General features: G+C 40.2%; 2 protein-coding genes across 2 annotated transcripts in view; both read right to left on the bottom strand.

Moving 5' to 3' along the window:
- Positions 1–15723, bottom strand: part of LOC146488408 (guanine nucleotide-binding protein-like 1) — a 33118-nt gene that overhangs the window by 4923 nt on the left and 12472 nt on the right. The window lies entirely within an intron of this gene.
- On the bottom strand, positions 1026–15719 carry LOC146488409 (rhodopsin, GQ-coupled-like). Its single transcript, XM_085117295.1, has 2 exons — positions 12886–15719; positions 1026–3640 (listed from the first exon to the last, which is right to left on the bottom strand). Exon 1 carries the CDS (start codon positions 14074–14076, stop codon positions 13087–13089), a length of 990 nt encoding a protein of 329 aa, XP_084973421.1. The 5' UTR covers positions 14077–15719; the 3' UTR covers positions 1026–3640; positions 12886–13086.

Here is a 15723-nt window from a genome sequence, read left to right as displayed (position 1 = left end):
ACATTCATTAATAATTCAGTGAATGCGGTTTGGAAATGTAACGTTAATTATCATAAAATTTGGTAAACTTTTGCTTCGAATTTCTCAAAAAATTGAAAATTTATAATGAAAAACAGTTCCATCCGGTTTCCATGCACCTCGAAGTTGATAAACAAACTTCGGCTGCGCCTCGTTTTTTCCACTCACTTCTCGGTGTTTGGAAATCGGATAAAACACTCAGCTTCCTCGTGTTTGATATATTACACGCACTGCTGTCATACTAATCCTCTTACAAAAACGGCGAATACGAAAAGCGTTTACGCACAGGCGGCCCAAGCTCAACCTGCGAGCGATGATCATCTTACGTAAAACGGTCCAGGCGTAAACAAGAGTTTGTATGGGAATATTTACGATCGGGTTTAGGAGGTACAAATACTGGAAAGTTCTTAATAAAAATGACATACCTTGCTTCTAAGGTGTATTGCCTATTGCCTGTTTGCTATTCTGTGCTGATTTGAGGCCAAGGAAGTAATAACTCGCTAAAATGGCCTCAAATCAGCACAAAATAGCAAACAGGCAATAGGCAATAAAACTTAGAAGCAAGGTATGTCATTTTTATTAAGAACTTTCCAGTATTTGTACCTCCTAAACCCGATTGAAATATTCCCATACAAACACTTGTTTGCACCTTGACAGCTATAACGCAAAGCTTGAGCCGCCTGTGGTTTACGTAACAAAATGTATACATTTATGGGGCTGTGTGAAAATCTTGCCAAATGATTAAAAGTGAGGAATAGGCCATTTTACAGATGTGTGTTTAGTGACCTGGCCTTGGATTGCAAGCGAGGCTGGGGGTGACCTTGTTTTGATACAAACCTCAGTTTTTCATATGTAAATGCAACCAGTTAGCATTAGAACAGCATGATCTACATATGAAAAGCAGTGAGGTTTGTATCAAAACAAGGTCACCCCCAGCCTCGCTTCCAATCCGAGGCCAAGTCACTAAGCACACGACTGTAAAATGGCCTATTAATGTTTGCGGGGTGTGCACCGGTTCGAGACAGTTGAACAGTTCAACAGTTGGTTGAAACGAGAAGAAAAATAATGCTCAATTATCTGACAACTGTCAGCCAAATTCCAGTCCACTCAGTATCAACAATAAGCTCATTTTAAGGAGAAATGTCTGCAATACTGACTGTAAGTAATTTTTTAAAATGCACATTTCGGCCCTCCTACAAGAAATTTTGGAGGAAAGTGAGTCGCAAGACAAATGAAACTTTATCAGAAAGAACAATAAGTAATGGACAACCTTATAGCGAGCTCCGCGCGTGCTAAAGGCGCGCGCGCGGAGCCCCATAGCTAAGAGATTTTGGTGAACCCATCAGTGCGAGAAATTTTGGTTTGGTTGTAACGTCACTTCCGTCCGACCGACCGTACGTACGTACGCTCCTCTGTGTAAGCCAATGTGAAATGAGACACTCAATCACTGTGCTGCAAACCAGGTTTTTTTTCGGCGGGAAAATGCATGGCCAACTGCGGATCCGGCCGCGTTTGTCTGGCGGGAAATTGCATCGCCAACTGCGTTTGAGAATAAAATAATAATAACTTTGAAGACGACTTGTGCGACAAAACACAAAGTCATTTTATGAATAATTCTACAAACATGGAAAGAAAAGAAAGGGAGATAGAAAGAGATCGAGAAAACAGGCGACGAAGAAGCGAAGTTCGACGTGAAAGAGAGCGACTGAGAGCGCTAGCAGACAGGTGAAACATGAGTGACGAACAAAGAGAGAAAGAATAGGAACGGGCGCCGAAAAAAACCCGTGTTGCAGCACAGGGTTTGAGTGTTTCATTTCACATTGGCTTACAAAGATGAGCGTACGTACAACGTGAAATGGGACACTCAAACCCTGTGCTGCAACCCGATTTTTTTTGGCGGGAAAATGCATGGCCAACTGCGCGGCCGGCCGCGTTTTTTGGCGGGAAGTTGCATCGCCAACTGCTTTGAGAAAAAAAAAATTTGAAGACGACAAGATACAAAGTCAATTTATGTGACCAGCAGCAGGAGAAAGAGCAAGGCAACTAGCGGCGGGAGAGACAAATCGACTGGCGCATCATCAGAATCTTGAAGTGAAATCATGTTACTCCGATCGGGCGCGGCGAAACGATGGATTTTTCCTCTTGAAGTGAAACGTTTCGCTTACTTACGTGGTAACAAATCGACTCTTTTAACAGCTTTTAGAGGCGGCACTTAATAAACAGCAACCGAATCTTGAAAAGAAATCTTATTTTGCTCTACTCCGGCGCGATGAAACGTTGGATATTTCCTCTTGAAGTGAAACTTAACGTTGTAAACGAACGAAAAAAATCAGCAACCGAATAAAAGGACTGGTTATTCTCCAAAGAGGCGACTATATTCATGTGACTGTGTAGACAAAACTTTGCTGTTTTGCAAGATATTTTTTTTTTCTTGTAGTGTTGACACCGCAACTTGTTTAACTTCAGAGCAGTTTCGGTCCATGCTCGTTATTTCCCTTGGAGTTTTCCAAGGCAAAGTCATGTGAGAAATCTAACTAAAAACAGCAAACAGTCCGCCAAATTTTAGTTACATTGGTCCACTGCAACTATGGACTCATTTTGCGCATAAATTTCTCAAGGAAAACACCTGCTTTTACTAGTAAATAAGTGTTTAATTTCATCGCGTGGCGAATTTAACAAGAAAATTTCGGAAAAATCGGAAACAGGCCAAACTAAACTTTAGCAGAAGAAACAATAAGTAATGTAGCAACCCTTAAACGCATTTATTGATAAAGCTATTTTTAGAATTCCTTTCACCATTTCCTGCTTATGGATGCAAATTTTCAAACGCATTCATATGAGAAATCTAACTAAACAGTCCGCAAAATTTTAGTTAAATTTGGCCCACTGTACCAACAATGTACTCAATAAATGTCAATACTCAATAAATGTACTCAATAAATGTATTCAATAAATGTATCAAGGGAAGAACCTGCTTTTAAATAAGTGTTTAATTTCATAACGTACACTTCGCAAATTTAACAAGAAAATTTTGGAAAAAATCGGAAACATGCCAAACTAAACTTTAGCAGAAAAAAAGTAACGTAGCAACCTTATTACGCATTTATTGATCTAGCTAATTTTTGGAATTCCTAACAACAGTAAGAAGTCCGCCAAATTTTAGTCAGATTGGTCCACTGTATCAACAATGGCCTCATTTTGAGCATAAATTTCTCAAGGGAAACACCTGCTTTTAAATAAGTGTTTTTAGTTAGTTTCATCACGCACACTTCGCGAATTTAACAAGGAAATTTCGCAAAAACTGCAAATGAAGAAACATTAAAAAGTCGGCAATAAGTGTTCACGGCGGAGTGTCTTACACAGTGCCGTAAGAATGTTCGAACCAGTTGATCTATTTCCTTCAGTTCAGTTTCAGCCGTTAAATGTCCGTCGTTGGACGTAGGCCGTCCCCATTGACCTCCACTGGACCACATTTTGCGCGACCCGGTGCCAGTGCTTTAGGAAACTATCTAAGTCGTCCCTCCATCTCGTCTTTGGTCTTCTTCGGTTCCTTGTGTGTCCCCGGGGCGTCCAGAACGTAATGCGGGTTGTCCAACGGTCATCTGTTCTTCTTGCTACATGACTAGCCAAATTCCATTTGAGTTTGCTTATAGTTTTCATGATATCTCGTACTTTTTTTTCAGGTATCCATTGAGCTGTTTGACGATCTCGCCATGTGATGTTTAACATAATTCTTTCATGGGCTCTCTCTATAGTTCTGAGTTTTAAGGTTTGTTGATTCGTAAGATTTTTCATAAGAACTTTTGCCTTGGCAGTTTATAATTTGATGTCCATAACTTCAAAATCGTGCGTCATGTTTAAATGACTAGAACCGGTTGGCAATTTTCTTGGTTGTCTCATCCGTTCATTGCCTTCATTTATCATCACTGTTTGTCTTCTGAAGAAGCACGCACCCAGCGCTTGTTTGAACTCAGGAATTCTTAATGCATAGATAACTGCATTGAGGAAAGAATTGGAATAAGACAGGAGCAGCGCCGCCCGAAAAATGTATTTAGCTGTCGGCGAGACATTCGACTTGAGGTTTAAAAACTTACCAAGAATATGAGGTAACCACGACAGCACAGCAACAAAAGATACAAAAAGCAGGGTCTTTGTCAAGCGTTGGTTTTGTGTGGCTCTGTTTTGTTGTTGAGGTGCGATACTTCTGCGTTGAAACTTTTTCCAAATACCGATGTTACAGCCACATACGATGACGAGAAGAGCCAACAAATATGTAGCAAATGCATAAGTGGTGTGTTTGGCGTCTAGTGTTGTGAAACGCAATCGTGGAAATAAAATGGTGCAAAAAAGGGCAGTTACTACCCATACCATAGCAATAACAATGTAGTATGCTCGCTCTGTCAGCATTCGGTGTTTAAGCGGCCAGTATATGGCGTAGAATCGTTCACCGGTCATCAAGGCTGCAGAAGTTAGTGAGACTCGTAAGAAAATCTTCAGGCTAATATCGCAGAAATTGCGCAAAGGTTTGTACAACCTTGCTGTCCACAGCTGATAACGATGGCCGAGAAAGTAGATACGAAGAGGCAACACAGTGCCAAACATCAAATCAGCAAACGCCATACTGATGACAAATAACATACTTTTCTTTCGAAGTTTCTTGTTTAACGCAAAGAGAATTATTGTGAGCAAGTTTGTGATCACAATAAGGAGAGCTTCCACCCCATAAAGACTGCACCACGCAATCCTATATGCTTTGGGAGGAAGGTCCAACGATGAACGGGAGGCAGCCGACCTGTTAAACTTCATTTGGTTGCTTCGTTGCCGGATGAAAACGCTTCCACCTCAAACGTAAAATGCTGGAGATGTATACGTGACTGTGACAATATAGGGTAAAATGTAGAATGCCGGAAAAGGGGACCAGCTGACGTCAAGATGGCAATTCAATATTTTGTGATGTCAATCATTCAGGGCCAACCCAACACTTAACTTAAGACGAGGCTCGTATGGGTTTTTCATTGTTGTAGCGTTTGTGAAATGATGAAAGATTACAAGAAATTGCATCTGATCATGCAGACAAACTATAAACAGCTTTGTAACTCAGGTGTTGGGCAATAGTTTCAGGCTAGTTCTGAGGTCATAGCGGTTACCATGGCAACAGGCTCGTAAGGATTTTTCATTGTTGTAGCGTTTCTGGCATGATGAAAGATTACAAAAAACTGCGTCTGACCATACAGACAAATTATAAACAGCTTTGAATATGAATATATGAAACATCATATATTGAACTGCGGATGAAAGATTAGATAGAAGAAAGATCCTCACAGTTGTCATGCAACTTAGGCAGTTGCGAAAAGAAAGCCTGAAAAAATTCAGGCTTCAATGAACGGGATTCGAACCCATGACCTCTGCGACGCCGGTGCAGTGCTCTACCAACTGAGCTATCAAGCCAACTGGGAGCTGGTCATATTGCGAGTTCGTAATATACTCGTGAAGGATGAATAAATGAATATGAATATATGAAACATCATATATTGAACTGCGGATGAAAGATTAGATAGAAGAAAGATCCTCGCAGTTGTTATGCAACTTAAGCAGCTGCGAAAAGAAAGCCTGAAAACTGAATTCAGGCTTGAACGGGATTCGAACCCATAACCTTTTCGATACCGGTGCAGTACTCTACCAACTGAGCTATTACGCCAACTGGGAGCTTGTCACATTGTGAATTCCTAATACACCCGTGAAGGACGAATAAATGAATATGAATATATGAAACATCATATATTGAACTGCGGATGAAAGATTAGTTAGAAGAAAGATCCTCGCAGTTAGTACGCAACTTAAGCAGAAACTCAGTTGTTGGGCAATACTTTTAGGTAGTTCTGACGACATGGGTTACCATGGCAACAGGTCAGCTCTACAAAAAGGACCACTAACTTTCAGTTTTTGCAAATTCCCTCAAAAGTAAGTCGGTTACCTACCTTTTTTATTGTTTTGTTGGAAAGCACCCTAAATTCTTTAAATCCTCTGGAAATATGCCAAAAAGTTATCTGGTAGATCTTGTGTTTTTCGGCAAAAAAGGCATTTTTTTACTCACAGAAAATTCTACTAGCAGCTTTTATTTCCTGTTCGCGCGATTTTACGCTGCATTTCCACTTCCGGTGTTCTGCGCGCGCGACTTCTGATGACATTTTGATTCATTCACCTGACGCGAAAACCTTAGTTGTGGCGTGGGTGTATTACGCGCGCGCGCGGCCAAAAATCGTTCCGAGCCTCCATAACCTCACCGTCTTAAGCATAAATTTCGCAAGTATGCCAAGCCACCTGCTAAAACGAGATATTTTCAGCTATATTAAAATTGAACATCGGAAGATTAAAACAAAGAATAATATCGCCAGTCAAGTTACACTTCTCATACGGAAATGCAACAACATTGCAACATAGCTACCTGAAAAATATTTTCAACAGAAGTTTCTTCTATTTAATCTTTCACCTGCAGCTCAAATTTTTGTTTCATATATTCATATTCATTTATTCATCCTCCATAGGTTTATTACGAACTCACAATATGACCAGCTTCCAGATGGCTTGATAGCACAGTTGGTAGAGCACTACACCGGGATCGCAGAGATAATGAGTTTGAATCCCGTTAAAGTCTGATTTTGTTGTTGTTGTTTTTCAGGCTTTTTTTTCCGCAACATCTTAAGTTGCGTAAATAAATGCGAGGATCTTTCTTCTAATTAATGGAAATTTTAATTAGAAAACAGTAAGCTACAGCACAGCCTTCAAGTAAGATCTAATAACAATAATCCAAACCGTCTTTTATTGCAGCTTATAAAACGGTGTTTGGTCAGCAGCCTCTCAAGATGCATTCTAAATCTAAATCTAAATGTCGTTATGTCGGCAAAGTTGTGGGACATCACGCCAACTCTAAAATAATAATAAATAATTACTCAGGTGATTATAGAGATTCTGGTGATCTGATTGGTCGAGGATTGCGTCATATCCTGCTATAATCACCCCGCGCGAGGTGATTATAGCGGGAGCACTAACTTTCAAAATGGCCGCTTAGCGATTTGTTGCCGTTCCTGAAAAAGAAGTAAATAGGACGAAAGAAAATGCAATTCCGAAAGGCACCTAAGATGCAGCTAAGTCCGAGGTGATACTTTTCGAAGGCAAGATATGAAAATTTTGCTAATTGTAATAAAAAAAACCCCTTGTAAATTGCATGTTGTCGATGTCGATGAAGACAACAAATTAAGCTTAAGTTAAATTCGAGCAAGATATTCTTTATTAACAGAATGATTTCACAAACAAAACTAGTTTAAGACAGAATTTGAAAGCATGGAAGTAAACGAGGTGAACAAATGTCTCTCTAAGTTTTACGCTTCAGTGACGAGAAAAGAAAACAGTTTTTAGAATCTGAAAACTAGTTTGTTGTCGGTTCAAGCGCCTCTCGACCACAATCTAAAGTCACCGCTTCACAGTATTTTCATCTGTGACAACCGTGTACTTGTTTAGTGAAGCCAATAAATGACTTAATTCCTACCTGAAGCAGCTTATCTCCCGGGGCAACTTATAAACGTCCGTTAACTGGCGAAGCCAAGAACAAGAAATTGTGCGACAAAGTGTTATCGCTACTGAACACTTGCGGTCCTCGAGTTTTAAACCAAACAGCCTTGTTCATCTCCATCTATTTTAGTAAACGGGTCGGAGAAACCCAACATTCATTCACACAAGTCATCGTCTTAATGAAGCGGCAGTTACAGAATACTGCTTGAGGCATGTGCATTTTATCGATTGAGCATGTGATTTCGATTGAGCATGCCATTGGCAGACTGCGCGTCTCTGTTTATTGACGCGTGACAATTTGACACAAACCAAAAAATTATTCATTATTCGGACGGTTCTTGTTTATCTCTGATAGGGAGCTTAAGCAACAACGACGGCGACGGCAACGACAACGCCGCAAAACAATAAGTTTAATGAGCAAAACCCATCGCTCTGCACGTGTGTTTTACATTTTGGTACATTTCTTTGCCGTCCTCTGCAAAACAACAACGTGAAATGACCACATTTAAGGTTTTGTGGAGAACGTGAACGCATGACGGTGAATTTTTCATTTTCTTTCTCAACTTGTACGCCACTCCTACCAATTTGGTTCCTGGATAGTTCGCCATTTTTGTAAAAGTTGAGCGAGTTGAAATAATCGCGAAGTAGCACACATGAAATAAAGATATATTTTCAGGTGACGTTTTCGTTGCCGTTGCCGTCGTCGTTGCTTAAGCTCCCTAATCACCTGAGTAAGTAAACTAAAACAATCATTCGCCTTGGGCTTAGTAAATATTGGTGAATATTCTCCTCGACAATATTCACCAATATTCACTTCCTCTTCGGCGAATAATTGTTAATTAGTATAATTACTCAGGTGATTATAGAGATTCCGTTGATCTGATTGGTCAAGGATTGCGTCATATCCTGCTATAATCACCTCGCGCGAGGTGATTATAGCGGGAGCACTTATTTTCAACATGGCCGCTTAGCGATTTGTTGATGTTTCTGAGGAAGAAGTAAATAGGATGAAAGAAAATCCAATTCCGAAAGGCACTAAAGATGCAGCTAAGTCCGGGGTGAGACTTTTCACCAACAAAACGAATGTAAGACAGAATTTGAAATCATGGAAGTAAACAAGATGAATAAATGTCTCTCTAAGTTTTACATTTCAGTGACGAGAAAAGAGGGCAGTTTTTATAATCTGAAAACTAGTTTGTTGTCGGTTCCGAGTTGCTCTCGACCACCATCTAAAGTCACCGCCTTACAACAAATATATTTCATCTGCGACAACCGTGTACTTGTTTAGTGAAGCCAATAAAGGACTTAATTTCTACCTGAAGCAGCTTATCTCCGAGGGCAATTTATAAACGTCGGCTAACCGGCGAAGCCATCATGTCAACAAGAAAATTGTGCAATAAAATGCTATCGCTAACACTTGTGATCCCGGCTCGAGTTTTACACCAAACAGCCTGGTTCATCTCCATCTATTTTGGTAAACGGATCGGAGAAGCCCAACATTCATTCACAGAAGTCAGTGCTTCGTCTCAATGAAGCGGCAGTTAAAGAATACTGACATTCCGCTTGAGGCCGTGTGCAGTTTATCGATTGCGCATGTGATTTCGATTGAGCATGTGATCGGCAGACTGCGCGTCTCTGTTCATTGACGAGTGACGATTTGAAACAAACAAACAAAATCGATATTTCTCGGACGGTACTTGTTTTTCTCTGATAATCAACTGAGTAATTATACTAAAACAATTATTCTCCTCAGGCTCAGTAAATATTGGTGAATATTCCCCGAGACGAATATTCACCAATATTTACTTCGCCTTCGGCGAATAATTGCTAAATATACAAAATAACAATAAAAGTTGATCTACCAATAAGAATTAAATTAAATTAGTTTACTTTTGAAAATACAGAGAGATTGGCTGAAAACAGTTTCTTCTGTAAGTTTGTTCCATTCAGTAATCGTCCTAGGAAAGAAAGAAAATCTAAAAATATCCTTATGTCCTTTCGGTACAACAAATTTAAAATTATGGCTTCCCTGAGTCCTCCTTTCTCTGCTTGGTGTCAAATAATCCCCCCAGTCCCCATCTAGGAGGCCGTGGCACATCTTGTATATAGTGGAGAGCCTTGCATGTCTTCTCATCGTTTCAAGTGTGTCCCACTGTAGGTCTTGCAGCATTTCCGTCACGCTCGTTGTTCGATCGTAATTTCCATGCAGCGACAAAGCGGGCTACTTTCCGCCGTACCCTTTCTAGAGCGGCTTTATCTTTCTGGTAGTGTGGGTCCCATGCACTACAGGCATACTGGAGTTTTGGTCTTACAAGAGTCTTGTACGCGGTTTCTTTCACTGACTTTGGACAGTTCCACAGGTTACGCTTGATAAGTCCCAAGACTTAATTTGCCTTAGATGTGATTGTTTCAATATGTGGTGACCACCTCATTTTGTTATCGAGCACTACCCCCAGATAAGGGTGACATTGAGTGCTTAAATTTCATTTCTTTTTTGAGAAACAAAGATCTTTAAATTAATGCATTCTGAGACAGTCTGAGTGCTGATATCAAACACTTGGAAGGTTTACTGGCGCTTTATAAATAGCAAACCACGATAAGAACTAAATAGATCTCACAGAAACTGTCCAACATTGGTTGTATGGGCGGGTAATACTAGCTGTTACTATACCGACGCTATAAAAGGCATCTGCTTTCTCTGACTGGTTTGATATTCGCTCGCACGTGCCCAACGTGTTTTTTTTTTAATCCGACCGTGATTTTTTGTTTTCTCTACAGTGCGATGATCATGAACGACTTCAAATTAATTGGCATGTTTTCGTGACCTATGGAATATTCAAGCACAATGGGAGGGTAGCTCCATGGCAACCAGCGCCGCACGTGAATCTTTGCATCTTTACATTTTATTTCAAAATTCTTAGTACAGTTTGATAGCCAGCTCTGTAAGCTTTAATTTGATTTAAGGGTTCAGGTATCTACAGTTTAAACTGGACGCACTACATCATTTGGGCGTGAGACACATCTGAAGGTATACGGTAACCTTAAGGCTGCTTATGGATGCAAATTTTCCAGGCACAGTAATGTGAGAAATCTAACTGACAACAATCCGCCAAATTTTAGTTAAATTGGTCCACTGCAACAATACAACAACAACAACAACAATTTATTTTACAAATTCTGATACAAGTTGCTCGTCCCGCAAATAGCCACAAAGCTAGTCGAGGCGGGACAAGACGAGCACGAGAACATAATGGAAAAAAAATTACTATAAATTACAAACATGCTGCAAAAACAGAAAAGGCAATGGACTCAATTTGCGCAGAAATTTCTCAAGGGAAACACCTGCTTTACTAGTAGATAAGTGTTTAATTTCGTCACGTACACTAACAACAGTAAACAGTCCACCAAATTTTAGTAAAATTGGTCCATTGTATCAACAATGGACTCATTGTGCGCATAAATGTCTCAAGGGAAACACCTGCTTTTAAATAAGTGTTTAGTTTCATTACGTACACTTCGCGAATTTAACAAGAAAATTCGGAAAAATCGGAAACAGGTCAAACTATGACCTTCCTGATGTCATCGATGTGCAAACTAGCACCGCTCTGTATGCTGATGATACCAAGTTGCATCGTACTATTTTGTCAGTATAGGAATGTGATATTCTCCAGCAGGACCTGACAAAATTTGAACACCTGGATCCTTGAATAAAACATGAAGTTTAACGCCTCCAAATGCAAAGTGTTAACAGTTACGCGGAAGAAAACACCTTTAGCTCAAGAACATTACCTTGGCAACGTTTATCTACAACGCGTTCAAGAAGAAAATGTATTTCTTTTGGTTGTTAATTTGGTTGTATTGTTTCTATTCCCATTAGGGGTTTCATGCGCCTTTATAAACCACTCCTTGCGCATATCACACCACTTGACGCCGACCAGTTTTTCTCGAGGCTAATTTTTTCCGTATACAGTTGTAACAAGTTATCATTTAGAGTTAAGTACTAGCCTTGTCTAGACATTTTTTCTATATCCTACTTCGAAAATGTTTCGCTGAGTTGTACTTTTTGTTATTGTACTGTTCAGCATTTATATTTTGTTTTGTAATTGTATATTTTATATGGACTGTGTTTTGTCTTTGCTTGTATCTTGGCACTGTACTATTGTAATAAAAGATAATTACTGGCGACTCCCTCCATTACTGTTGTGTTCATTACTCATTCCACTTACATTAGAAATGATTTCTATTCGGCTGAGCGTAGCGATAGAGAATAGAAAAGATCTCGGTGTTACCATCTCATGTAATCTATCGTGGGATTCGCATGTTACGTTTATTCAGTGTACACAAGGCTAACAGAATGCTGGGTCTCTTAAAGAGAACCTATCCTCTTATTACGGACTTTAAAGTCAGGCGGACACTCTATCTCTCCTTAGTGAAGTCACAGCTCTCCTATGCCACAGAGGTATGGTCTCCTGCAAATGTCAAATTGAGAACGATCCTAAAAAAAGTGCAGAGGCGTGCTACACGCTGGATACTAAGGGCTAGAATCGGCGAGATATCATACAAACAACGGCTGTTGACTCTTCATTTATTACCACTAACCTATGACAGGGAAATCAGAGATATTGTCTTTCTCTATAATTGTATCTTTGGATCTACCGACTTAAACATTGATCGATTTGTTACTTTTGTCCTGCATGATCGTCCTCGCACTCAGAACCCTACTCTGATGTTAAGACCTGCTCACTGCAGAACCACTACTTTTCAGGCCTCGTTTTTCAACAGAACTGTAAAACCCTGGAATACTATCTACAATCTTGCCTCTCCTGACAAATTCTCCAGTCTATGTATTTTTAAAAATTTTCTACGTGCCACCTATTTTACTTTATTAGATACCACCTTTGACATAGACATGCCTTGCACCTGGTTCCTCTCCCGTGACTGTTCGTGCCACCGTTCGCAATCTTCGTCTTTTTTGTTAGTGTTCTCAATTGTAATTTTTACTTGATTTTTCTTAGGTTCGGGTTGCACCTCGCATGGGTATCATGTCCCGTTCGCGCTAACCCTTTTGGTCTGTCTCATATTTCTTTCTCTCATATTTATAATTTCCCGTCGTTGGACGTAGGCCTTCCCCATTGACCTCCACTGGACCACGTTTTGCGCGACACGGTGCCTGCGCTTTGGGAAACTATCTAAGTCGTCCCTCCATCTCGTCCTTGGTCTTCCTTGGTTCCTTGTGTTTCCCCGGGGCGTCCAGAATGTAATGAAGGTTGTCCAACGGTTATCTGTTCCTCTCCCTACATGACCAGCCCAATTCCATTTGAGTTTGCTTATCGTTTCCATGATATCTCGTACTTTGGTTTTTTCACGTATCCATTGAGCTGTTTTACGATCTCGTCATGTGATGTGTAACAAGATTCTTTCATGGGCTCTCTGCATAGTTCTGAGTTTCAAGGTTTGTTGATTTGGAAGATTTTTCATAAGAGCTATTTCCTTGGCAGTTTATAATTTGGTGTCCATAACTTCAGATTCGTGCGCCATGTTTAAATGACTAGAACTGCTTGACAATGTTCTTGGTTGTGTCGATCTTTCACTTCCTGCTTTTATCATCAGTGCTTGTCTTCTGAAGAAGCACGCACCCAGCGCTTGCTTGAACTCAGGAATTCTTAATGCATAGATAACTGCATTGAGGAAAGAATTAGAATAAGACAGGAGCAACACAATCTGAAGAATGTATTTAGTTGTCGGCGAGACATTGGACCTAACGTTTAAAAACTTAACAAGAATATAAGGTAACCACGACAGCACAGCAACAAAAGATACAAAAAGCAGGGTCTTTGTCAAGCGTTGGTTTTGTGCGGCTCTGTTTTGTTGTTGAGGTGCGATACTTCTGCGTTGAAACTTTCTCCAAATACCGATGTTACAGCCACATACGATGACGAGAAGAGCCAACAAATATGCAGCAAATGCATGAACGATGTGTTTGGCGTCCAGTGTTGTGAAACGCAATCGTGGAAATAATATTGTGCAAAAAAGGGCAGTTAGTACCCATACCATAGCAATAACAATGTAGTATGCTCGCTCTGTCAGTGCTCGGTGCTTTAGCGGCCAATATATCGCGTAAAATCGTTCACCGGACATCAAGGCTGCAGAAGTTAGTGAGACTCGTAAGAAAATCATCTGGCTAATATCGCAGAAAATACGCAAAGGTTTGTACAACCTTGCTGTCCACAGCTGATAACGATTGCCGAGAAAGTAGATACGAAGAGGCAACACAGTGCCAAACATCAAATCAGCAAACGCCATACTGATGACAAATAACAGACTTTTCTTTCGAAGTTTCTTGTTTAACACAAAGAGAATTATTGTGAGCGAGTTTGTGATCACAATAAGGAGAGCTTCCACCCCATAAAGACTGCACCACGCAATCCTATATGCTTTGGGAGGAAGGTCCAACGATGAACGGGAGGCAGCTGACCTGTTAAACTTCATTTGGTTGCTTCGTTGCCGGATGAAAACGCTTCCACCTCAAACGTAAAATGATGGAGATGTATACGTGACTGCGACAATATATAGGGAAAAGTTGTGGAATGCCGGAAAAGGGAACCAGCCGACATCAAGATGGCAATTCAATATTTTATGATGTCAATCATTCAGGGCTAACCCAACACTTAACTTAAGAGGAGGCTCGTAAGGGTTTTTCATTGATGTAGTGTTACTTTGTGAAATGATGAAAGATTACAAAAAATTGCATCTGATCATGCAGACAAACTATAAACAGCTTTGTAACTCAGTTGTTAGACAATACTTTAAAGGTAGTTCTGACGACATAGTGGTTACCATGGCAACATGTCAACTCTACAAAAGGACCACTAACTTTCAGTTTTTGCAAATTATCTCAAAAATTAAGTCGGTGACCTACCGTTTTTATTGCTTTTTTGAAACGAAAACGCATTAGTGTGGATGGGGCATCCAACTACATTGTTTTTGCACATCATGCCAACATTTGGCTGACCGTAGGCATAAATTTCTCAGGCATGCCAAGCCACCTGCTTAAACGAGACACTTTATTGCTTTGACAACTCTTCAGTTATATAAAAATTGAATATTGGAAGATTAAAACAAAGAATAATATTGCCAGTCAAGTTAGACTTCTTACACGGAAATGCAACAACACTGCAACCTAACTACCTGAAAAATATTTACAACAGAAGTTCCTTCTGTTTAATCTTTCACCCGCAGTTCAAATTTTTGTTTAATATATTCATATTCATTTATTCATCCTCAATGGGCTTATTACGAACTCACAATATGACCAGCTCCCAGTTGGCTTGGTAGCTCAGTTGGTAGAGCACTGCAGGGATCGCAGAGATAATGAGTTCGAATCCCGTTAAAGTCTGATTTTGTTGTTGTTGTTGTTGTTGTTTTTCAGGCTTTTTTTTCGCTAACTTCTTGGAGTTGCGTAAATAACTGCGAGGATCTTTCTTCTATTTAATGGAAATTTTAATTAGAAGCACAGCCTTCAAATAACACCCAATAACAATAATCCAAACCGTCTTTTATTGCACGTTATAAACGGTGTTAGGTCAGCAGCCTCTCAAGATGCCAAGGGTGCTTTAAATATCATTTCTTTTTTGAGAAACAAAGATCTAGTTAATGCATTCTGAGACAGTCTGAGTGCAAAACACTTGGAAGGTTTACTGGCGCTTTATAAATAGCAAACCACGATAAGAACTAAATAGATCTCACAGAAACTGTCCAACATTGGTTGTATGGGCGGGTAATACTGGCTCTGTTGCTGTACCTAGAAGGCTATAAAAGGCAGCTGCTTTCTGCTGACTGGTTTGATATTCGCTCGCACGTGCTCAACATGTTTGCTTTTGATATCCGACCGTGTTTTGTTTTCTTTACAGCGCGATGATCACGAACGACTTCAAATTAATTCGCATGTTTTCGTGACCAATGGAATATTCAAGCGCAATCGGAGGGTAGCTCCATGGCAACCAGCGTCGCACGTAAACCTTGCGGTTGGATTTGTCTGCCACGTAGGCTATTAAACCTAAATTATTGACTGCTTCCGGCAATCCTCGGATAAAAATCCCCGACTGATACAAGGTACGAATGTTTCCGCAAGTGTTC

This window comes from Pavona decussata, unplaced genomic scaffold (genome assembly GCF_977016875.1).
Source record: "Pavona decussata unplaced genomic scaffold, jaPavDecu1.1 SCAFFOLD_9, whole genome shotgun sequence".
Classification (NCBI taxonomy): Eukaryota; Metazoa; Cnidaria; class Anthozoa; order Scleractinia; family Agariciidae; genus Pavona; species Pavona decussata.
The sequence above is the reverse complement of the archived record's forward strand: the minus strand, read 5'-3'. Positions and strand labels throughout refer to the sequence as shown.

What these genes read in the sequence shown, in the direction of transcription:
- LOC146488409 (XM_085117295.1), bottom strand. Translation starts at nt 14,076, where the DNA reads ATGAAGTTTAACAGGTCAGCTGCCTCCCGTTCATCGTTGGACCTTCCT.